Source organism: Trachemys scripta, chromosome 20 (assembly GCF_013100865.1).
Source record: "Trachemys scripta elegans isolate TJP31775 chromosome 20, CAS_Tse_1.0, whole genome shotgun sequence".
Lineage (NCBI taxonomy): Eukaryota > Metazoa > Chordata > Testudines > Emydidae > Trachemys > Trachemys scripta.
Window position 1 is genome coordinate 18169713 of NC_048317.1, and position 25093 is coordinate 18194805.

General features: G+C 48.2%; 2 protein-coding genes across 4 annotated transcripts in view; one reads left to right on the top strand and one right to left on the bottom strand.

Moving 5' to 3' along the window:
* Nucleotides 1–7017: 7017 nt before the first annotated feature.
* Nucleotides 7018–8827, bottom strand: LOC117868307 (zinc finger and SCAN domain-containing protein 29-like). The gene is made up of 2 exons (XM_034754165.1): nucleotides 8259–8827; nucleotides 7018–7584 (listed from the first exon to the last, which is right to left on the bottom strand). Coding segments are annotated over exons 1-2 (549 nt in total). The 5' UTR covers nucleotides 8807–8827; the 3' UTR covers nucleotides 7018–7583.
* Nucleotides 8828–11778: 2951 nt separating this feature from the next.
* The window catches only part of THEMIS2 (thymocyte selection associated family member 2), a 34357-nt gene continuing 21042 nt past the window's right edge, over nucleotides 11779–25093 (top strand). For all 3 annotated transcript variants that reach the window (XM_034753991.1, XM_034753993.1, XM_034753992.1), the window contains exon 1: nucleotides 11779–11948. In XM_034753991.1, the coding sequence (XP_034609882.1) occupies nucleotides 11855–11948 (94 nt within the window). In that variant the 5' untranslated portion in view covers nucleotides 11779–11854. The remainder of the gene's footprint in view (nucleotides 11949–25093) is intronic.

Here is a 25093-nt window from a genome sequence, read left to right on the forward strand (position 1 = left end):
ATATTACTGCAAAAAGCAACAGAGGGTCCTGTGGCACCTTTGAGACTAACAGAAGTACTGGGAGCATAAGCTTTCGTGGGTAAGAACCTCACTTCTTGCATCTGAAGAAGTGAGGTTCTTACCCACGAAAGCTTATGCTCCCAATACTTCTGTTAGTCTCTAAGGTGCCACAGGACCCTCTGTTGCTTTTTGCAGTAATATAGTGACCCCTGGGTCTTTGAATGAGGCTTTATACTGGGGGGCGAGCAGGTGGGCAAGCAGAGGGTGGGCAAAGAGGCGAGCAGTGAGCCAGCAGGGGTTCTAGGGGCGGGCATGGGGGTTTCTGGCAGGGGAGGGAGAAGGTGAAAGGAGGCGAGTGGTGGGTGGGGAACTGACTAGGAGGGATGCAGCAGGCCAGCGGGGGGTTAGGTGGTGAAGAGGGGTGTGATGGTGGGGCTGAGCGGGGAGGGGGCAGGTCCTATTTTACTGCTGTGATCTGGTCACCCTATGCGTGCCATTTCTTCCTCTCCCCCTCCCCCCACCAAAAAAACCTTCCTTTTCAGCCCACAGCTGTTTCAGCGGGGCAGCGCTGGGGAAGGAGGGTTTGTTTCTGCGGGGCGGGCAGCACTGGGGGGGTGTATTTGGGGGGGGGGGTTGGGCAGCACTGGGGGGGGAGCGCAATTTTGTATTCTTGCCTCGGGCGCAAAAATAGCTAGTTACAGCTCTGCTGCAGCAGTCTAGGCTGGAGCCTGGCAGCCCCGGGGCAGACACTGACTTTTGAGGAACAGGCGGGCTGGCTGTTGTAGCCAATGCAGCACTTCCGGTGGTTGGTGGCCACAAACAGCTCTTCATGCTCTGTTCTGCACCATGAGGGGCTAGTTCCTGTTCCAGGCCTGCTGGGAATCACACCCCCCCCCTCCCCCCCAGCACCAGGTACATCCTAGAGCCTCTTTCTCCTGTCTCATTAACTGAGGGGGGAGGGGAAGGAGACAGTGGTGGAAATAGTAACTCTGCCAATGGGGAGTATCCCCACCCTGACTGGAGGGAGGGGGCACCCCAGGCTCCTTGGCACCATCTTGGCCACCCCGCAGCCTTGTTCTGGTTGCCAGCTCAGCCGAGCCTGGCATTGTCCTTTCACCCAGCCCCAGCTCGATGTTCAGGGTCTCAGCAGCAGCTACAATATTTGAAGTTCACCTGTGAGCAGAAAAGAGACTGACCATGAGCCAGCTCACCCCACAGCAGCACTTCCTGTACGGCGCCGGAGTCCCAGCTTCTGGTGAAATGTCTCCCCTGCTGGAGGATGCTGGGTGGTGATGGCTGGAGAAAGCTCTTCCCTGCAGAACATCCAGGCAGGCAGTGACCAGGCCATCTTGGCCATCTGCACGGACACTGGCATGAAGCTGGCAAATCCATGGGCCCAGCTGAAAGGCCAGGCATGAGCAGTAACCAATAGGCAAAGCTCTGAAGTCCTGAGGGCTGGAGCTGTGCTTTGCAACCAGGAAAAGGGAAAACTGCTGTTCTTCCAGGGGCAGGAGGGCAAAGCACCAAACTACCAACCTGACCCTGCCCTCCACCGGGCAAAAGAGCTGAGTGGGTGGCTGCCACCTCCACCTGCTGACTCTGCAGGACGCTCCTGCAGGTTCCACACATGACCCCACCTGGTATGTGTCAGTTGGGGGGAACAGCAGGGCATGGGGCAGCCTGACGGGGAGCAGGGGTGTGCAGCATTCCCAGAGTAATGGAAAACACTCAGATGTAAGGGCAGAGGGAACCCATTTACCCTGTTTCCCCGAAAATAAGACAGTGTCTTATATTAATTTTTGCTCCCAAAGATGCGCTAGGTCTTATTTTCAGGGGATGTCTTATTTTTCAGAAATGAAAAATGCCTTATTATCGGTGGATGCCTTATTATCGGGGAGGTCTTATTATCGGGGGGATGCCTTATATTACAACGAGAGGCAAAACTGTAAGTAGGCCTTATTTTCGGAGGATGTCTTATTTTCGGGGAAACAGGGTAGCAGGGTCCAGGACAAACCGGCTCTCAACCAGTGATCCTTGGGCTCCACAGCCTGAGGCATTTGCAGACAGATCTCTGGGCCACAGGAAGAGCCCAGGGTCCAAGCCCTCTCCCGATAAAGCCGTATTTTGCTACCCTCCTTTCTTCCTTGTGTCAGGATCCTGAACTCAACCATCTCATGGTCACTGCTGCCCAGGTTAGGGTGACCAGATGTCCCTATTTTATAGGGACAGGCCCGATATTTGGGCTTTTGCTTCTATAGGCACCTATTACCTCCCACCCCGTCCCAATTTTTCACACTTGCTGTCTGGTCACCCTAGCCCAGGTTGCCACCCACTTCTACTTCCTCCTGCCAATTCTTCCAAGTTTGTAAATAGCTGGTCAAGAAGAGAACTGCCCCTGGTGGTTCCTCCAGTAGTTGCACCAGGAAGTTGTCCCCAACACTCTCCAAAAACTTCCTGGATTGTCTGTACATTGCTGTATTGCTCTCCCAGCAGATGTCTGGGTGATTGAAGTCCCCCATTAGAACCAGGGCCTGTGATCTGGAAACTTCAGCAGCCCAATACCTCAGGCCAGACTGGTTATCCCCACCCACTGTCCCTCCCCAAACCTCCCTGTCTGGCCTCCAGCAGTGCTCCTCCCACAACAGCTCTGCCGCAAAGGGGCACCGTCCTGAGATCTTCCCTGGGGCAAGGCTGGGAGTGCCCAGTTCTTGGGGGCAGGGGATGGGATGGGGGGGGCTGGAAGTGCTCAGTTCTCTTGGGGACAGGGGAGGGGGTTGGGGGAGAGCTGGGAGTGCTCAGTTCCCTGCCGGTAGGGTTGCCAACTTTCTACTCAACAAAACTGAACACCCTTGCCCTGCCCCCCGCCCTGCCCCTCCTCTGAGGCTCCACCCCTTCTCCGAGTACCTGCCCCCGCTCACTCCATCCCTCCCCTCTGTCGCTCACTCTCCCCACCCTCACTCATTTGCTCATTTTCACCGGGCTGGCTCAAGCGGTTGGGATGTGGGGGGGGTGAGGGCTCTGGCTGGGCATGCGGGCTCTGGGGTGGAGCCAGGTGTAACAATGCTGGTTCTGGCAGGACCCAACTGAGAGTGCCAATACAGGACAAATCGCTTAAACCAGGGCAGTTACAGCCCAAGGCTGGAGTTTTTCCACCTCTAAGGCAAACCAAACCAGCCAGACAGAGAGGACTTTGGTTTTACCTCCACTGGTTAACCACAAGTCACACAAGCAATTCCCTTAGGCACTCCAGTTTCCCAGTATCACCACCAGTGCCACTTGTTAGGGGGAAGAATGATTATGAAAACCAATACCCCAATAAAAGAAAAAAGGTTCTCCCGATCCCAAAGGACCAAGCCCCAGACCCAGGTCAATATACAAATCAGATCTTACCCACAAATCACGCTGTTGCCAATCCTTTAGAATCTAAAGGTTTATTCATAAAAGGAAAAAGATAGAGATGAGAGCTAGAATTGGTTAAATGGAATCAGTTACATACAGTAATGGCAAAGTTCTTGGTTCAGGCTTGTAGCAGTGATAGAATAAACTGCAGGTTCAAATCAGGTCTCTGGAACATCCCCTGCTGGGATGGGTCATTCAGTCCTTTGTTAAGAGCTTCCGTTTGTAGCAAAGTCCCTCCACGGGTAAGAAGCAGGATTGAAGACAAGATGGAGGAGCTACAGCAGCCTTTTATAGTCTCTTGTCATGTGGCCTCTCTTTCTTTGTTCCGAAGACAAACATTCGGGCACATGGCAAGAAAAAACCTTAGAGTTCTGTCCATAGGCATGTTCCTGCATCCCTTGCTGAGTCACAAGGTGTGTCTGCCTTCTCTCCATGGGTCAGTTGTATAGCTTATGGTCCTCAACGGGCCATCAAGCAGGCTAGGCAGAGCTGATGCCAAATTGTCTGGGGTATCATCCAGAAGCATAGCACGCATTGGAAATACAGACCCTATAGAGACAATATTCATAACTTTAAATACAAAAATGATACATGTACCCAGATAGCATAATCATAACCAGCACATCACAACCTTGTCTTAGACACCTTACCTGACCCCCTTTATACAAGATCTGGTGCCACTACAGGACCTTGGTTGCAACAATGATCCATATGGCCCCCAGCCACCGTGATGCCCGGAGGCTCCTGGGCACTGTCTCGACCCTGCACTTTAGGATGGGGTTGATTGTCTGTGGTCCCTGGGAATGGGTGGTGGTGACAGCGAGGCTTGTCAGTGCTGGTTGCTGCGTCCCCTGCCAATGGGGATGCCCAGAAACTGCCCCCCTGCAATCCAGGGAGGGGAGGGGGTGCGGCATGGTTTGGGGGGAAAGGAGAAGCAGGGTGTTAAGGTGGGAGTTGGTGTGGCAGGGGGCAGAGAGAGGGAGGGGACAGTCTGTGTGGAAGTTGGCTCAGTGTGTGTTTGGGGGGCATAGTAGAGGGAGATGACAGCCCCAGGGGTGAAAGTGAGGGGGGGCTGAAGCAGGGAGATTGAGGAGAGCCTTTCTTTGGGGGTTAGTTGTGTGGGGTGGGGACAGTAGGAGGGACGGGGTGGCGGAGCCCAGGTTGGGATAGGAGCTTGAGGCTGGATTGTGGTGGCCTTTGTGGTAAAGTGCGTCTCTCTCTCTCAGTGGCCCTTTCTCCCTGCAAAAGATGGGCACCAGCAATTTTCCTCCCCACACTCCGCCCCAAAGTTTTGTAAACATTATTGTACCAAAGTAGAAACTGCAGCTTTCAAAAAATGTATTTAGGAAACATAACTTTGGGTGGAGGAGATGGTGGTGGGGAGATGCAGGTGCAATGCCACTGACTGCCACATCCGGGCTTAATATGGCTCATAAGTGTGCTAATTAAGCACTTGTGTTCAGGGCCCCAAGCAGGCCCTGAGTGTTTAAACAAAAAAGACAAAACTAACAAACAACCCCCTTCAACACAAACCAAATTCAATGATATTCTGGGTACACTGATGTTAGCCCAGTTTGTTCTCTGTGGGCTGAATGGAGGTGTCAATCAAGTGTGGCTTCAAATATCTTATTTTGTTTTTGAATAAATGTTTTCATCCCCATCCCGGCAATACCACATTTACTATGGCATCAATGGCACTATCACGCCAGGCCCACACTTGGAAGGGGCCCATCACGACCACATGGGGGCCCACAAACATGTTTGGCACTGGGCCTACAAACAGTTAATCCAGCCCTGCTGAAAGCTGCTTGCCCAAGGGGCCGGGTGGCTGGTGGTTCTAGGGCACCGGGCAGCACTAACGCGCATTTGGCCCCTGGGGCTGGGAAGGTTTATGCAGCAATTTTGATGGTTAAATTCTGGCTGAGTGGCCTGCCTGGGACAGGCCGGTCCTGTGAGTGCCAGTCCTGTGAGTGCCCTGGGGACAGCTGCTTCCTGGGGCTGTTGGGAACACACAGGTGACAGCAGCAGCAGCTGACTCCAAACCCAGTGGGGCCCAGCAGCAAACCCTCCCACTCCCAGCCTCTCCGCCCATGGCAGGAGCCAGAGCTTTTGTCCAATCATCTTGTCTCTCCTAGCCCACGAGGGTAGCAGGTGAGTGGCACTGCAAAAGGGATGCGCCGATAGGGTGCTGCATGACCCTGCCCCACCCATCGGGTTTGCCTTCCCATCCTGTGGCAAAGACTGTCCCTTTGTTCTCTGTACAGTGCCTAGCACAGTGGGGCCCTGGCCCAGGACTGGGGCTCTTAGGTGCTATAGTAACACTACCAATAAATAATACGTAGCCAGCACAAAGTGCAAGACACTGCTCTGGGGAGCTGGCTGCAGGGCGCCAGATGAAGCTATTCCCAAAGAATCTCGGCTCAATCGTTTTTTGCATCACGTCCAACGCAGGTGCTCACCCTTCTGCCCATGCTGCACACCGTGTATGTGTCTAGGCACCCTTCTGCCTCAGCTCTACACCTCACCGGCTGCCCGCGTGGCGCCGCCAGCGAGGCAGGGGCTGTGTTCAAGGGCTGTCAGGGGAGTATGGCAGTGCAAGAGTTAATGAAATACTGTAGAGTCCAAGGCCAAGTGTGAAACCCTCTGTGCTGGGGTTTCACAGCCAGGCCTGTCTCTGGGCTGCTCAGCCGGGCTGCAGTGACTCATAGCGAACGAGGAAGGAAGTGAGGATGTGTGCGCTCTTTAGGGATGTTACTGTGCCAGAGGGTGGGGAAGGCGGAAGGGGAACATGGGCGAGCAGGACCAGCGCACAGGGGAGCTCCCAACATTGCCTGTGGGGGCCAGGGCCAGGCCAGCACAAGCCAAGCGCCCAGGCTGAACTGCTCTTTCCCAGCTGCCCTTGCAGCCAGCAGCGTCCAGCGCATGGCAGTCGCTGCTGATCCGCCGGCAGGAGGAATCAAAACCCAGCACATGGGGCTGTTTCACTTCTCGTCAACAGACTAAGGAGGCCTGGCGGGGCTTAAACAATTTTTTTGGCATTTGTTTTACCTTGGCAGTATCAGTACCGTGGGCCCAGCTCCTCAAAGGAAACCAGTGAGAGTTAGGCACCTAAATCTCTGTGACTGTCCTTCCACTGTTTGCTGGAGGACCTGGGTTTGCGATGAGCCCTAAGCCACAATGGTGAGCCACAGCGGACAGGTGTTGTTCAGCCTCCAGCGACTGGTTCTTCAGCTCAGGTTGTAGCAGTGTCTGCTTCCAGGCCTGGAGGTTCCCCATTGAAGTCCTGGGGGGCTGGCCCCAATGGGGGCTGTCACAACGCCTCCTTATTGGAGAAGGCGGGGATGAGTCCTTGAGCCAGGATGTGAATTAGCTGCTGGAATGAAAGGTGTTAATAAAACCAACCCAATGGGTTCAACCAGTCTGAGGCGAAGCCCCTTCTCCCTTTGATCTGCCCTCTTGGCTTGGGATGGCCCCATAGAGCCTTCCAGCTTCAACAGCACCGGGACATCTAGGGTAAAGCACAGCAGACCCCAGCCCCCTGGGCTTTCCTGGGGGGCAATGGTGACATTTGGGGCCTTATATTCCAGTGATAAAGTAATTAAAATGTATGTATTGGCAGTGCCTGCAATCTCACCTTGTAGAAAAAAATAAAGATGATTTACCATTATAAAACTTTGTTTTTATTGCAGAAGAAACAGCACACACAAACACACAGATGCTTTCTGGGAAAAGAAGAACCAGTGAAGTACAGACTTTCACAACTGTGTGTAGGTCCAGCTATCGTGAAAGTTATCCGAGGGGGTGGAGTGAAGGGGAAACTGAGAAGTCATAGAAGCTGGAAAGGAATGTGCGGGTGGAGTGAGGGGGGGCATGGAAAAGAGTTCTGCATGTGCTGCAGGGGAGGTCGAGCACTGATCTGCTCAGTCTGCAGAACTATTAAGGACTTCAGCATCTGCGTTTGCTCCTCCATTACTTTAAGCATCTGCTCAGTTGTGTCCTTAACAAATGCGTGATTCTCTTTTCTGTCCTGCCATTCGGCTTCCCGGCACGCCTTGCATTCCCTTTCTTCTGCATTGGAGCACTGCAGGACCTCCTGGAACAGGTCTTCTTTGCTGTGTCTTGGGGGCTTTCTGATCTCGTGGAGACGCTCAGCTGGAGTGCGTGGGGTGTTCCTCAAGGCCACATCTGGTGAAGCATAGGGGACAATGCACAGAAGCAGGATTAAGTTCACGCACTGAAACATTTCAGTTAAATGCACCTTTTGTAACATTGCCATCACTTTCTCACTGACCCTAGCCAGGCACACATCTCTGCAAACACCCAAAGCATGGTGATGTTGGCAGGGGGGAGAGGGCACTCCACATGGGGAAAAAAGCACACACTCTTTGCAAGGGTCATGGTGCTGCATTCTGGGGAACAAATTCTAAAACACTCCCACATTTTTCCACAGGCGGGGGTAATGCTAGCAGACATCTCACTGCTAAGGGTAAGCAGGGAAATGAGGGCACATCTACTCCATGCTTGTGGCTTCCACCCTGCTCCCTATTCTGCTCGCCTATGTGCCACTTTGGTCTCTGCACAAGTGATTGCCGAATGGCACAGGAAAGTTTCCTACAATGGGGGAAGGAACAAAGCTGTTCTGCATGGAACCTTCTGCAGAAGATGGTCGACTACCTCCCGGAAACTTTCCTGGAGATCTCTCTGGAGGATTCCCATGAGATCTCGGTGTGCATCAACACCCTGTTCCACCGTACCGATTAGCTACACAGGGAAACGTCCACCTCACAGAAACACAACCAGCCTCCCACATTTCTATGCCCTGAACCCACCTCCGCACTATACAAGCCACAGCCACTTACCAGATGGTCTCATCTCCTGCTGCTTCTTCAATGAAGAGCAATTGCTGAGACTGGCTAGACACTACTGGAGTGGAGAACAGTTCCTGGCCGCCTGCCCCACCGAGCAACCCCGCTGGGAGCTGCACATCCTCATCTAACTCCACCTCTTCATCAATAACTTCATCCTCTGGGTTATGTCCTCTTTCCGCTGCCTCCGTGCCCTCTGAAGTATCCACGGGGATCTTGGCGATGGAGGTGGGGTAGCCACCGAGGATAGCATCCAGTTCCTTATAGAATCGGCAGGTCGTAGGTGAAGCACTTGAGTGACAGTTTGCCTCCCTGGTCTTATGGTGCGCCTTCCTCAGCTCCTTTGTCTTCTCTCTGCACTGCAGCGTATCCTGATCACAGCCCTTTTCGCACAAGCCTCGAGAAATCTGCCCGTAGGTATCCCAATTCCTATAGCCCCAGCACAGCTGGGACTGCACAGCCTCCTCTCCCCCTATACTGAGCAGATCCAGCAGCTCTGCAGTGGTCCAAGCGGGAGAGCGTTTGCTGTGATAACCCGCCATGGTCACCTGGGAAGATGCAATGAGAGCTCTCCACCCCGAGCAAACAGGAAATGGAATTTCAAAAATTTCCGTGGCTTCTAAGGGGGAGGGGCGGATGGTTGTTTCCCTGGCTGCAGGGCAGTGGAGTTCAAACTGCTGACCAGAGTGGTCAGGATAGGCATTGTGGGACACCTCCCGGAGGCCAATTCAAGTGATGAAATCAAGTGCGGTGTCTACACTTGCACTTTGTCGACAAAAATGTAGAGGAAAAAGATGTAAATCTCTTGTGAGGGTGGATGTATTTTGTTGTCAAAACTGGGCATTTTTCCCAACAAAAGTCACCTAGCAGTGTGTACGCACTCACTGTTTGGTTGACAAATGACAGTTTTGGCGACAAAAGCTGATAGTGTAGACAAGGCCTGGTGCTACATCCACAGCTCTCAGCTCTGCCCTGAGAAGTGCACAGGAGCCGCCCAGCGTGAGCTTTGCCTGCAGGAGCCTCAGGGCAATGGTGCTGGCCGGAGTGCAGTGAGGGACGGTTGGAGCATGGGAGCCCAGCGCTGGAGTTGTGGGTGGAGATTAAAAGAGAGTGCTGCCCAGGACGGAGGGCGCTGTGGGGATCACAGGAGAGATGGGGAGCTGGGGCTAAGCTATGGATATGTTTATGCAGTGCTCAGCGCAGAGGGACCCTGGCCACTCCCAGCATATAAATAGTGACAGGAATGGAGGCTAATTTCCTGCATCCTTTGCTCTGGCTTCCTCCTCACCACAGGTGAGACGCCCAGTCAGGGACCTTTTCCCCACCATTCTGCTGTCCCTGCCACACCCCACTTGCCGCAGACATGGCCAGGGGACAGGGCAGGCTCCCCAGCGGGTGGCTGAGCAGGCAGTGGCAGAGATGCATTTCCTAGGTTCTGGGCTGGCTATGGTTGTCTTTGAAGCCTTCCACTATCACCTGGAGGCTACAACCACAGCAGAGAAGGAAATTGATGTGAGCAGGCTGAGAGCTGTGGTGAAACCTGCCACAGACAGCTCTGGTCACAGTGCCTCGTCATGCTGAGCACGGAGCATGGTGAGGCTGCTGCGTGGTCCATGGAGTGCTGCAGAGGGGAGTCCAGGCAGTCCAGACAGCTTCTCCTTCCCTGCTCTGAACTGCTCCTGTCTGTGGCCCAGGCAGCAGGTGAGCATGAGGAACTCAGTGAGGAAGCACTGGGACAGCATCTCACCCCGAACCCGACTGGAAGTCATTACCATTTACAGCACAGTGAAGGCCCTACATGTCTGAGCACTCACCCAGGCTAGGCTCTAAGGACCTCCCCGTGGGAGGGACGCTGCTACCTGCTGTTCCAGGCTCCCGCGCAGCCCTGTTGCCAGCACATCCAGCAAGGAGGTGTGGGATGTTATGCTCTGAGTGCGGCTGGAGAGGAATGGTGCCAGGGGCCTGTCCCACTTCCTCAGCAGAGGCACCCCAGTTCCTGGGGTAGATTCTGGGCCCCTACAGCCTCATCAGCCCTTCTGGGGTGAGGGGACCCCACATGATTGCCCAGAGCTGGTGCTACCATTAAGGCAAACTAGGCGGTTGCCTAGGGCACCAAGATTTGGGGGCACCAAAAAGCAGTGCCCCCAATTATTTTTTACAGCGTTCCTATGCCCCCTCCCCGAGCGCGCGGTCGCCACTCCACTTCTCCTGCCTCCCAGGCTTGCAGCGCCAATCAGCTGTTTGGCACTGCAAGCCTTGGAGGGGAGGAGAACTAGAGCGGGGGCGGCGTGCTCGGGGAGGAGGCGGAGCAGAGGTGAGCTGGGGTGGGGAGCTGCCACACAGCTCCCTGGGGGGGGGAGATGCCGCCGGGGGAGGCACCTCAGGGCAGGGGGGGGAGCTGCTCCAGGGGGGCGCCTCAGGGTGGAGGGGGGGCGGGGAGCTGCCACAGGGCGGGGGAGGGGGGCGCAAGGTGGAAGTTTCACCTAGGACGCGAAACTTCCTTGCACCGGCCCTGTGACTGCCTCTGCTGCTCCCAAGCAGAGGGGCCCAGCTGTCCCTCTGGGCAGGAAAAGGGGGCCCCAAACTGCAGTGCCTGCCTCTCTGGGCAGTGCTGGCTGGGCTCAGGCAAGCCCAGGGATGTGACTCACTCAAGCTCCCACAGGGATGCTGGGGCAGAGTGAGGGGCACAAGCTGGACGTGCTGACTTGCAGCCCCCTGCTCTAAGCCCTACCCCGCACTCCCCCTGCCAGGCCATGCACAGCGCAGACCCGGCGGGGCCCTGGCTGGGAGGAGAGCCTTGGGTATCCTTCCAGGGGAAGGTTGGGGGGCTGGTGAGTGGAGCTAGGGGGCCCAGAGGCAGATGGAGGGCTGGTGTATGTGCAACCCCAGACACACATCCCTCCCCTGCTACCAATCCCTCCCTTTGCAAGGGCCCCAGTCTTTACTCCAGAGTGGTTGCAGCTGGCCCTGGCAGGGGGCAGGTTGGCCTCTATTCCAGGGCACTCGGAGCTTGGCCTTGGCTAGACAGCAAGGCGCAGCGCAAGCCAAGGAGACACAGTGTGGAGACAGTCTGGTTTGGACAGGCCGAGATGCCAGGACCTCTGCTAAGCCAATGCACCCAGTTCCTCATCTCAGGGCTCACAGACGAAAACCCCTCCAAGCAGAGCAGCAGCGTCAGCACAGAAAGGCCCAAGCACCCGCAGTGCTGGAACAATTTTTATAGCAGGGGAGGCGAAAGCCATTGAACAAACCTGTAAACGCTGGCTAGGATGGCCGCCGTTCGTTCAGTGGCTTGGTCCAGTGGCCCTGCTGGGGGCTATGAATTTTGGCATGTGAGGCCATGGCAGGGGGGGAAAATACTGTTTGGTGGGGATAATGCACGGGAGCCTAAAGAGAAGGGGTGGAATTCCTGGCACTGAGGCAACCAGGGCTTTGTAAGAGGCTTGGAGCACTGCCAGCAGCATCCGCCTCTGCTTGGGGAAGGAAGTTATTTCAGTCAAAAGCAGAAGTGAAAGACACAGTGCAGTCCAGAGTGCCCCGTCTCCCCTTACACTCAGATCCCAGCAGAATCACAGGGAGGGTGCGGAGCCATGGAGGCCCTCTCTTTCCAGGAGTATATCTTATCCCTGGACATTGCATCCCTGCCCAGGGTGCTGAAGGTTTGTTCCGGGGTGTACTTCCAAGGTGAGTACCTGCCTGCTTCCTGACCACAGCCAGGATGTCTCTGCTGCTGGTGCCAATAGAGTGGGGCCTAGAGACCCGTATCTGCAAAGCCTTGAACTCCTTCAGGAGCCGGGGAAGCAGGGTGTTGCCTGTAGTCACTGCAGCCCATCCCAGCCTCACCTCATTCTGTGCTAGCAGCATAGAGTGCTTCGATAGCAACCACGCTGTGCCACCTCCCCACACCAGCAGGAGATACTGTGGTGACAACACCCGGCAATGGGGAAGGGTCCTTCTGCCAATCCAGGGCAGGGAGCCTTCACTTGTATCCAAGCAGCTTGTGGAGTGGGCTGTGATCTGACCATTGCAATTCACTGAAACCCCATGCACTCCCCCCGCCAAAGCCCGTCTGTTGGAGTGACACTGGCTCTCTTCTGCCCAAAGGGAAATTAATACAATCTGAACAATGACGAACACAACCCCTCCCCAATCACAGTTTTTATCCCGTAATGGAAGAAGGGCAGAGACTGCATGAAGGAAATGTGCTGTTGCTATTGATTTTACGGGGGTTCTCAGCTACTGCACAATGGGCAGCAGGATGAGACAATTCATTGGCCTCTGGCTCCAAAGTCCCTATAAAGCAGCTGCGCTGTGCCACAAGGCACAGACCTGCTCGCTGAGCTGGAGCTGTTGATTCTCAGGTGGAACACTTCCCGGAGGCAGATGTCGGACTGGAGAGAGAGACCAGCTAGCACTAAGGCAGGCAATGTTAAGATGGAGTTAAGAATATGTAACAGCATGAAAACATGCAGCGCACTCTTCCCTGTAGTGACAGCACGTGGGTTTTATGGTGTTGATTAAGCTTAAGATTTATTATATTTAAGTCATTGTAGGGTTATGGGCCCAGATTAGATAAAACTGATTTTTAAAGGCACATCTAATTTTTTCTTTCTCTGTGTGTCCATGCATGAGTGTTTGTGCATACATGTGTGTGTGTGTGCGCGCACACGCGTGTGCCAGCCCACATATCTCCCTGCAGGGCAAAATTAAGGTTGTTTGTGTACCCTAGCTGTGCATTTCCATATTTTAGCATGTTTAAATTTTGTTTCAGTTTAACACTAACTTTGAATTGTCTGGGTTTATAATGGTTGGTTGGGATAATTACCCCCTCCCTGGAATGTGTTTTACCCTAAATTACTGACATGTCCTCTCAGCTTTAACTTCATTGGAAGAATTTCCTTGTTTTTTACATTAAAAATGTCATCCATGGTCACTGCAGTATTGTTGTAGCTGTGTTGGTCCCAGGCTATCAGAGAGACAAGGTGGGGGAGGTATTATCTTTTACTGCACCAGCTTCATTCGGAATTAGAGGTTGGTTCAATAGAAGATATTATCTCACCCTCCTTGTCTACCCATGACCGCTAACAACAAACCCAACGGGGATGTTGATGGGTGATGATCTGAAGAGCTGTAGAGTTAACACAGAAACGGCTTGTCTAGTTCAGTCTCCTGTCCCCAGCAGTGGCCAGCACCTTCAGAAGAATCATAGAATCATAGAAGATTAGGGTTGGAAGAGACCTCAGGAGGTCATCTAGTCCAACCCCAAGCTCAAAGCAGGACCAACACCAACTAAATCATTCCAGCCAGGGCTTTGTCAAGCAGGGCCTTAAAAACCTCTAAGGATGGAGATTCCGCGACCTCCAGATGATACTAAACTGCTCAAGATAGTTAAGACCAAAGTAGATTGTGAAGAACTTCAAAAAAATCTCACAAAACTGAGTGATTGGGCAACAAAATAGCAAATGAAATTTAATGTGGATAAATGTAAAGGAATGCACATCGGAAGAAATAACCCCAACTATACATACAATATCATGGGGGCTAATTTAGCTACAACAAATCAGGAAAAAGGTCTTGGAGTCATCGTGGATAGTTCGCTGAAGACGTCCACACAGTGTGCAGCGGTGGTCAAAAAAGCAAACAGGATGTTAGGAATCATTAAAAAGGGAATAGAAAATAAGATGGAGAGTATCTTATTGCCCTTATATAAATCCATGGTACGCCCACATCTTGAATACTGCGTACAGATGTGGTCTCCTCATCTCAAAAAAGGTATACTGGCATTAGAAAAGGTTCAGAGAAGGGCAACTAAAATGATTAGGGGTTTGGAACGGGTCCCATATGAGGAGAGATTAAAGAGGCTAGGACTTTTCAGCTTGGAAAAGAGGAGACTAGTGGGATATGATAGAGGTATATAAAATCATGAGTGATATATAGAAAGTAAATAAGGAAAAGTTATTTACTTGTTCCCATAATACAAGAACTAGGGGCCACCAAATGAAATTAATGGGTAGCAGGTTTAAAACAAATAAAAGGAAGTTCTTCACACAGCGCACAGTCAACTCTTGGAACTTCTTGCCTGAGGAGGTTGTGAAGGCTAGGACTATAACAGCATTTAAAAGAGAACTGGATAAATTCATGGATTTTAAGTCCGTTAATGGATATTAGCCAGGATGGGTAAGGAAGGGTGTCCCTAGCCTCTGTTTGTCAGAGGGTGGAGATGGGTGGCAGGAGAGAGATCACTTGATCATCACCTGTTGGGTTCGCTCTCTCTGGGGCACCTGGCATTGGCCACTGTCAGTAGACAGGATACTGGGCGAGATGGACCTTTGGTCTGACCCATTACAGCCATTCTTATGTTCTTATGTTCTCCCTAGGTAACCCATTCCACTGCTTCACCATCCTTCTAGTGAAATAGTTTTTCCTAATATCCAACCTAGACCTCCCACACTGCAACTTGAGACCATTGCTCCTTATTCTGTCATCTGTCACCACTAAGAACAGCTGAGCTCCATCCTCTTTGGAACCCCCTTTCAGGTAGTTGAAGGCTGCTATCAAATCACCCCTTACTCTTCTATTCTCCAGACTAAACAAGCCCAGTTGCCTCATCCTCTCCTCGTAAGTCATGTGCCCCAGCCCCCTGATCATTTTTGTTGCCCTCCGCTGGACTATCTCCAATTTGTCCACATCCTTTCTGTAGTGGGGGCCCCAAAACTGGACACAATACTCCAGATGTGGTCTCACCAGTGCCGAATAGAGGGGAATAATCACTTCCCTCGATCTGCTAGTCAGTGGTCCTACTAATTCAGCCCAATATGCCGTTAGCCTTCTTGGCAACAAAGGCACACTGCTGACTCATATCCAGCTTCTCATCCACTGTAATCCCTGTCGTCAGACGTCACCAGTGTGGTGCTCTGCTCTGTTCAATGTTGATAACAGTCGTCTGTGTGTGTTCCCCCTGTATGCCGCCCTGGCTCTGCGCAGATCACTGACACAGCAGATCCCGAAAAAACCACCAACGACCACAGACTCTGATAAGGTACAAAGGCACTTGGCCAGGTTTATTGTCAAACGAAGCACAGTAAGAGTTCCCCACAGACTCTACAGGACATACTATGAATATGTGTCCCCAGCAATGGACCGGCTCAGTCAATGGTGGGACTCTCTGCTGCCCCTAGGCTGGACAAAGACGTCCACTCAGGGATGCATTCTTATTCACAGGTACAAACAAGTTACACATCACTCCTGACGCATCGAGGAACAACCCCTCTGCATGTTGGGGTGCTGCCTCTCTCCTGGTACATATTGGTTCGAACAATCAAGTCTATCCATCATATTAATCTTTTGAACCTATCTTTTAGGATGGGTCAACTTGTTCCTCATTATCTCTGTGGAATATGTTCGTACTGAACTTTTCTGGTGCCATCCTGGCCCATGTTTATCCTATTAGTGCTTGATACCCTTTAGATATGTGTATACATCCAATTAACAGCCTTCTTCTTGCCAGCTTCTGTGAGCAGGGCCTGCCTCTGGATCACAACTTAACTTTGCTTTATGTTAGCAAAGTCTTGTCCGTTACTTTAGTTCAGGCCTTAGGCCTCAGACCGGGCCTCTGATACCAAGGATTTATGTTTCAGGGCCTCATCTTACTACATTCCCCCACTTTTTGTCTTTTTCTTGGGAGGATGTTTACCCATCGTCCCAGAAAAGCATAATGCATGGACTAAAGATAACCCAGTGGCCTAAACACTGTTATGTGGTTACCTTATTTTACCATCCATACACTCATGCCCCACCTGTCTTTAGTCTGCACATTCCTTCGTATGACTGATGGACAGATTTTATTATCCAATTATTTTTAGTCCCTTATGGTGGGCCTCTGAATGTCAGGGCCATGATTGAGGAATGTAGTTTTATGACTGAGCCTTAGAGGTACTCCCAAATAATTCATATATATGAATAATATGGATATGGTGTATATATTTGTAGCGTATATGGGTATATATGTATAGTATGAATGTGTGCATATGACACCACCTTATATCCAAGCATAACCATGTTTTTCCAATCTGGTGTTGTACTTTGGCCCTTTTACTTTGGTGACACAGATAGAAACACACTCCTATTAGGAAAAAGAACAGGAGTACTTGTGGCACCTTAGAGACTAACAAATTTATTTCAGCATAAGCTTTCGTGGGCTACAGCCCACTTATTCTGATGCATAGAGTGGAACACACAGACAGAAGATATTTATACATACAGAGAACATGAAAAGGTGGAAGTAGCCATACCAAGTGTAAGAGGCCAATCAATTGAGATGAGCTATCAGTAGCAGCAGAAGAAAAAACTTCGAAGTGATAATCGAGATGACCCTTAGAAGGTGTGAGGAGAACTTAACATGGGGGAAAAAAATTCAATTAGTGTAATGACCCAACCATTCCCAGTCTCTGTTTAGGCCTAAGTTAATTGTGTCTAATTTGCATATTAATTTGATTTCAGCAGTCTCTCTTTGGAGTCTGTTTTTGAAGTTTTTTTGTTGCAAAACTGACACCTTCAAGTCTGTCACTGAGTGATTAGAGAGGTTTTTGAATGTTATGATTCCTGATGTCAGATTTGTGTCCATTTATTCTTTTGCGTAGAGGCTGTCCAGTTTGGCCAATGTACATGACAGAGGGGCATTGCTGGCACATGATGGCATGTAGTTAGGTCCTATGATGGTGTCACTTGAATAGATATGTGGACAGAGCTGCATTGGGCTTTGTTGCAAGGATTGGTTCCTGGGTTAGTGTTTTTGTTGTATGGTGTGCGGTTGCTGGTGAGTATTTGCTTAAGGTTGGGAGGCTGTCTGTAAGCGAGGACTGGTCTGTCTCCCAAGATCTGTGAGAGTGAGGGATCATCTTTCAGGATAGGTTGTAGATCTTTGATGATGCGCTGGAGAGGTTTCAATTGGGGGCTGAAGGTGGTGGCTATTAGGGCAATTGCAGTTATCACCTGTATCATCATTAGTAATAGGCTGAGTGTTTTGAAATACCGGGATAGGCGTTGTTATAGAGTGTTCCACAGTATTATGTATATGAGAAGTAAAATAGAAATCTGGAGTAGTGACACTACAAATGAGGCTTTTATATATAAATGTCTTGTAATTAGTTACTACATAGTACTGCCCATTTATGTTATAGGTTACCCTTACTGCTGGTTGTCACCCTCTGGTAAGCTTTGCTGGGCAGGAAACAGGAACTACTAGCTTCTGTTCCATGGATTGCATTGCTCTGTGATACACCAGTAGTTGACGTAGATCCAGTTGTTTTTCATGGATGCTGTCTTTCAGATAACCTACTGAATGGACAATAACCAATTTATCAAGTATTGCTGTGTCAGGAGTTAGTATTGGTACCCAGATTGTTTTGAATAACATGTGCCTCAGTTAGGATGCAGTGTTACTGATCCCAAATTGTGACCAATACTAACAGGCAATTTATTTATCTAATTTGTAGTTATTGTGTAACAATGTTTTTTTAACCAATTTGTTTCTCCTTGCCTTCATGTTGTTTGCTGCCATTCGTTTGTTGATTTTTACCTGTGTGTTGGTTAAACAGTTTAGCAAGGTTATGCACATTGTACATGTTGTACAACAATAACACAATACAGCAATAATATAACAGTACAATAATACAATAGTACAGCAGGGAAGGGCAGCAAAGGGCTGACAGAATTGTGAGGATAAATAGCTGGTTAAGGGAGTGGTGCTATAAGGAGGGCTTTGGGATGTATGGCCACTGGGAGGCTTTCGGGGACAGACAACTGTTCTCATGGGATGGACTTCACCTGAGTAGGGAAGGAAATAGACTTCTGGGAGGGAGGCTGGCTCATCTCATCAAAAGAGCTTTAAACTAGGAATCTGGGGGAGACGGTTGGGAGATGTCCAGTTAATCTCCATGCCAGATTCCAACATTGAAAAGGAGGGTGATGAGATAAGCACAGATATAGCTAGGGGTAAGGGATTGGACATAAGAAGGAGGGGGGGATGGACAGTACGGGGTCCGTACCAAATTGCATAACTAATGGGAGAGAGGCTAAACAGCATACATTAAGATGTTTATACACCAATGCGAGAAGCCTAGGTAACAAAATGGAGGAAATTGGAGCTCCTGGTCCGAGAAATGAAACCAGATATCGTAGGAATAACCGAAACATGGTGGAACGGTAGTCATGACTGGGGTACAGGTATGGAAGGGTATGTGCTGTTTAGGAATGACCGGAACAAAGCTAAAGGTGGGGGAGTAGCATTGTATGTCAATAATGAGGTAAACTGTAAAGAAATAATAACTGATGGAATGGATAAGACAGAGTCTGTCTGGGCAATACTCACACTGGGTAAAAGAACTACTAGAGCCTCCCCTGGGATAGTGCTTGGGGTGTACTATAGACCACCGGGATCTAGCCTGGATACGGACAGAGAACTATTTAATGTTTTTAGGGAAGTAAAAACTAATAGGAACTGTGTAATTATGGGAGACTTTAACTTCCCGGATATAGACTGGGGAACAAATGCTTGTAACAATAATAGGGCTCAGATGTTCCTAGACGTGCTACCTGATGAATTCCTTCATCAAGTAGTAGCTGAACCGACGAGGGGGGAAGCCATTTTAAACTTGGTTTTGGTGAGTAGTGAGGACCTCGTTGAGGAAATGGTTGTAGGGGACAACCTTGGCTCGAGTGAGCATGAGCTAATTCAGTTTAAACTAAATGGAAGGATTAACAGAATTAAAACTGAGACTAGGGTTTATGATTTCAAAAAGGCTAACTTTAATAAATTAAGGCGACTAGTTAGGGAAGTGGATTGGGCTAACATATTTATGGATCTAAAGGCGGATGGCGCCTGGGATTATTTCAAGTTGAAGTTACAGGAGCTGTCGGAGGCCTGTATCCCGAGAAAGGGAAAACGGTTAGTAGGCAGGAGATTTAGACCGAGCTGGATGAGCAAGCGTCTCAAAGGGATGATTAAGAAAAAACAGAAAGCGTACAAAGAGTGGAAGAGGGGAGGGATCAGCAAGGAAACCTACCTTATTGAGGTCAGAGCATGTAGAGATGGAGTGAGAAAAGCCAAAAGCCGAGTAGAGTTGGACTTGCGAGGGGAATTAAAACCAATAGTAAGAGGTTTTATAGCCATATAAATAGGAAGAAAACAAAGAAAGAAGAAGTGGGATCGCTGAAGACTGTAGATGGAGTGGAGATTAAGGATAATCTAGGCATGGCACAATATCTAAACCAATATTTTGCATCGGTCTTTAATGAGGCTAATGAAGGGCTTAGGAATAGAGGCAGCGTGACAGAGGGGAATAAAGAAGGGGGATTGACATTACCGTATCCGAGGTGGAAGCCAAACTTGAACAGCTAAACGGGACTAAATCAGGCAGACCAGATGATCTTCATCCAAGAATATTGAAGGAACTGGCACGAGAAATTGCAAGCCCATTAGCGATAATTTTTAATGAATCTGTAAACTCGGGGGTGGTACCGTTGGACTGGAAAATAGCTAATGTGGTTCCTATTTTCAAGAAAGGGAAAAAAAGTGACCCGAGTAACTACAGGCCTGTTAGTTTAACATCTGTAGTATGCAAGGTCTTGGAAAAAATTTTGAAGGAGAAAGTAGTTAAGGACCTTGAGGTCAATGGCAGTTGGGACAAATTACAACACGGTTTTACGAAAGGCAGGTCGTGCCAAACCAACCTGATCTCCTTCTTTGAGAAAGTAACAGACTTTTTAGATAAAGGAAATGCGGTGGATCTAATATACCTCGATTTTAGTAAAGCGTTTGATACAGTACCGCACGAGGAATTATTGGTTAAATTGGAAAAGATGGGGATCGATATAAAAATCCAGAGGTGGATAAAGAACTGGTTAAAGGGGAGACTGCAGCAGGTCGTACTGAAAGGTGAACTGTCAGGTTGGAGGGAGGTCACCAGTGGAGTTCCTCAAGGTTCGGTTTTGGGTCCAATTTTATTTAATCTATTTATTACTGACCTCGGAACCAAATGTAGGAGTGGGCTGATAAAGTTTGCGGATGACACAAAGTTGGGAGGTATTGCCAATTCGGAGGAGGATCGGGATATCCTGCAGGGAGACTTGGATGACCTTGTAAATTGGAGTAACAGAAATAGGATGAAATTTAATACTGAGAAGTGTAAGGTGATGCATTTAGGGATGACTAACAAGAATTTTAGTTATAAGCTGGGGACGCATCGGTTGGAAGCAACGGAAGAGGAGAAGGACCTCGGAGTCCTGGTTGACCACAGGATGACTATGAGTCGGCAATGTGACGTGGCCGTGAAAAAAGCTAATGCGATCTTGGGATGCATTAGGCGAGGTATTTCTAGTAGGGACAAGGAGGTGCTGCTTCCGTTATACAAGGCACTGGTGAGACCTCATTTGGAGTACTGTGTGCAGTTCTGGTCTCCTATGTTTAAAAAGGATGAACTCAAACTGGAACGGGTACAGAGAAGGGCCACTAGGATGATCCAAGGAATCGAAAACCTTTCGTATGAAAGGAGACTCGAGGAGCTCGGTTTGTTTACCCTAACCAAAAGAAGGCTGAGGGAGGATATGATTGCTCTCTTTAAATATATCAGAGGGATAAATACCAGGGAGGGAGAGGAATTATTTCAGCTCAGTACTAATGTGGACACGAGAACGAATGGATATAAACTGGCCGTGGGGAAGTTTAGGCTTGAAATTAGACGAAGGTTTCTAACCATCAGAGGGGTGAAATTTTGGAACAGCCTTCCGAGGGAAACGGTGGGGGCGAAAGACCTCTCTGGCTTCAAGATTAAGCTAGATAAGTTTATGGAGGGAATGGTTTGATGGGATAACGCTATTTTAGTCAATTAGGCAATAACATGCCATCGCTGGTAAATAGTATCAATGGTCAATGAGGGTCTGGCTGGAGAATCTTGCCTGTATGCTCGGGGTTCTACTGATCGCCATATTTGGGGTCGGGAAGGAATTTTCCTCCAGGGTAGATTGGCAGAGGCCCGGGAGATTTTTCGCCTTCCTCCGCAGCATGGGGCGGGGGTCGCTAGCTGGAGGATTCTCTGCAACTTGAAGTCTTTAAATCACGATCTGGAGACTTCAACAGCTGAGTTAAGGGAAAGTGGGGAGGTCAACTTTTGTGGCCTGCATCATGCGGGAGGTCAGACTAGATGATCATAATGGTCCCTTCTGACCTTAAAGTCTATGAGTCTATGAGCAATAATACCGTTGTTTTACACAGTAACCAAGTTGAAATTAAATGACAGTTTATCCTGGTCCAGCTAGTGATTTTTAGCTGATTGTTGATACCATATATGGACAATTAAACGGTAGATAGAGATGTATTTGACCAGTCTCTTTTTTATAAAGCCCTTCATTTTTCTTTTCTTGATGTTTGGGGGTTTCTTCACTGTATACTGATATTTTCTTGTGTCTTCAGGGTGTGATATTTTCTGGTGTCTTTGGTCGGTGGGATGCAACTTAAACAACTTTTGTTAGTTAACATAGTAAAGTTTTTTGTTTGTTTTCCTTTTTTGTTTTTGTTTTCAGTAACCCAAAATTAATACAAAGTTTAACTTAGTTTGTCTACAATGTAATAGGGACTACGTAATAGGGACTGAGTCTTTTATAACACAAGCTGTACTTTTGCAATTGTTGTGTAGACATTCATTTTCATTTGAGGTGCATTACTAATATTTTATACTAAATGTAATGCTTAACGGCTAAAATAAATGCTCACAATCGTCAGTGAGAAGGTGTATTGCTTTTTTTTCCTGCTGAACATTCTGTGTTAGCAAAAGAGTCAATAACATAATTTTTACCAAGCTTTTTAGAGTTAATTTGCTTTGATACCAATTTCACTCTTGTTAACTGTTTAGAAGCACAAACTTTAACAACCACTTCCCATTAACATAACAAAAGAAAAGCATATAAAATTAAACCAAAACAGATTTTAATACAAGTCCATGCAAATACTTTGAGGATATTAAACTTTCATGATGCTTTGTTGTGTTTGGGAGCCAAAAGTGGAAACCTGTAGAAATTGTTTGGTTAGCGTTATGCATAAATTGTTATTTTTAAACATTTTTGCTATCACATTTTTATAACTATATTTAACTATATTGCAAACAAGTTTATAAAAACCCAAACAAGAAATTGACATTTTGTTAATATTATCTTTACCTTAATGTTGAGGTTTCCCCTTACATTTTTTCTTTGAATAACAAATAAAAAAAACTTAAAAAACAAAACAAAACTGTGATTAATAAAACAGAATTCTTTTTGTTTGCAATTGAATTATTTGTTGAGGCAGAAATATATGTACACATATTTGTAACTGAAACCTTTTTGAACTTTGCACAAAAAAAGTGGTGCTAATAATACTATGATTATACCCCAACCAGGAACTTAAAATAGTGTGGTACCACATATACATATATTTTTAAACGGGTATAAAATTGACTTTTGTTGCAACAAAATAAAAATAATAAAAAGGAGTCATGTGACACACACAAGACCACACATGTGACATACAGGACTAACTTACAATTAAAAACAAATGGTGCCAGAATTCTATTCATAACTATACAAAATAAGGCAAAAAAAAAAAAATAATAAAAAAGGTTAAACATTTGAATAAACTAGTTATTACCTTATTTAAAACTTTTAACATAAATTGATAAAAATATATATTAATATTTGCCAAATTTACAAGGAATTTTGCATTACTTTATATTTAACATTATTTTAAAACTCTGCTATATGGAAATAAGAAAAGTCCATGTTTCAAATATTAGTGAGTGGTTAGGATTAGAAGCAGAGTCATTTCTGTTGCTTGGCAACCATATCTTCAAGAAAGCTAGGAATAATTCCAGCTGTTGCATTCTTGGAGGGTTAAAATAATTAAAAAGGGTTAAAATAATTAACTTACTGGATTTATTTAAAGTTTTTACCTTATTTTTTCTTTGTTTGTTTGTTGTTTTGTTCTGTTTTCAATTGCTTTATCTTTTGGAGGTTTCTGTAAAAACTATAACTTTTAACTTTTAACACACAGAGAGAGAACCAAAGTGAGGAGAGGCGGGGAAAACGGGGGGGGGGGGGTGAAGAGCAGCCTAGGAAGGTAGCGAGACCTGAGTCAAGAGAGATTAACTCTATCAAGGTATTTAAAAGTACAGGCAGCAGCAGCGAGTTTAGCAAACTGAGGAAGCATATAAAGGAAAAAAACTTAACCGGTATGTAAAAATATTTGAGACAGAAGGTTATATTTTTAGATATGAACGCAGAGTATGGTTCTGTGGGTCAAAGCAGTTGGGAACCAGCAGAGTTGGGAACTGCACCCCTGGTTTTTATCCTGGCTTTGAGAGGAGAGTGGGGGTAGTTACTTGCTCTTACAAAACCTGAATTTGTTCCCCCAGTGTCTGTTGCTTTTGTGTGCATGCCAAATGGATGGCGGGGGTACCCTTTTTTGCTGCAGTTAACTGTTTTTGGGCAATTCCATGTGTTAATGGATTAATTCTAGGTGTTAATCTGCTTAATTTCGGTTTTTTACTTTGAAATTCTTTTTTATTCACTTCCCTGCGATTGAGTCGCAGCTCCTATCTCCTAATGTGCTCTGTGAACTGTTCCATTTTTTCCTTCATCTGATTTACCAATTCAGAGAAAGTATTGTGTGCTACTTTTTCCATTTGTGCACTTACTTCTCCTGTTCTGACAGGCACCAGTCTAGGTGTCAGTTTCAGTTTAACCGGAACCTGGCTTTTATTATAAGGTGGTGGTTGCAATGCAGTGGACCACAGTTCATCTTTGCATTTTGCTATTTTCCATTTCTGTGTCCACTCTTCAGGCCCAGGGGAGCTACCTGAAGCCTGCTGTTGACCACAAATATTTATAGCAGCGGACGGCGTATCTCTTTTTTGTAGGTTTCTTACAGCTGTTTTCAATGTTTTGTTCTGTTCCTGTGCGCTGGTTGTCTCTGGGCTGCTCACCCCCCTGCAAGGGGAGTGGGAGCATTCCAGGGCTTTGTAGCTTCTTTTCATTCTTTTAACTCTTTTTTTTTTGGTTACTGTTACTTGCCCCACCAGTTCAGAGCGGTGCTGTTTTAACAGCCATGGTTATAGTTTGCAATAGTCTACATTTCAAGGCTACTGTCTCTGCCCTAGCCTTACAAATTACATTACATGTTTCTTCCCCATTATATTTTTTAAACTCTGTGGGGATTTGCAGGGAGGGGTTAAGGGGGTTTCCTAGCTTGTGGTTTTCTGTCATGTTAGATGGCGATTCCTACAGCGGACAGCTCGCTTACTCACCAGATCAGCAGTTGTGGTCACCAATGTTGTAACACGTCACAAGTGTGGTGCTCTGTTCTGTTCAGTGATGATAACAGTCAGCGGTGTGTGTGTGTGTTCTCCCTGTGTGCTGCCCCGGCTCTGCAGATCGCTGGCACAGCAGACCCCGAGAGAACCCCCAATGACCACAGACTCCGATAAGGTACGAAGGTATCCAGCCAGGTTTATTGTCAAACGAAGCACAGTAATAGTTTCCCGCAGACTCTACAGGACATACTACAAATATGTGCCCCCGACAATGGACACAGCTCAGTCAGTGGTGGGACTCTCCACTGCCCCCTAGGCTGGACAAAGACACCGCCCCAGGGATGCATTCTTGTACACAGGTACAAACAAGTTACACATCACTCCTGACGCATAGAGGTACAATCCCTCTGCGTGTTGGGATGCTGCCTCTCTCCTGGTACATGCTGATTCGAACCAACAAGTCTATCCATCATATTATCCTTTCGACCC

Coding starts and splice junctions, on each gene's coding strand:
- LOC117868307 (XM_034754165.1), bottom strand. CDS start 8,806: ATGGCGGGTTATCACAGCAAACGCTCTCCCGCTTGGACCACTGCAGAG.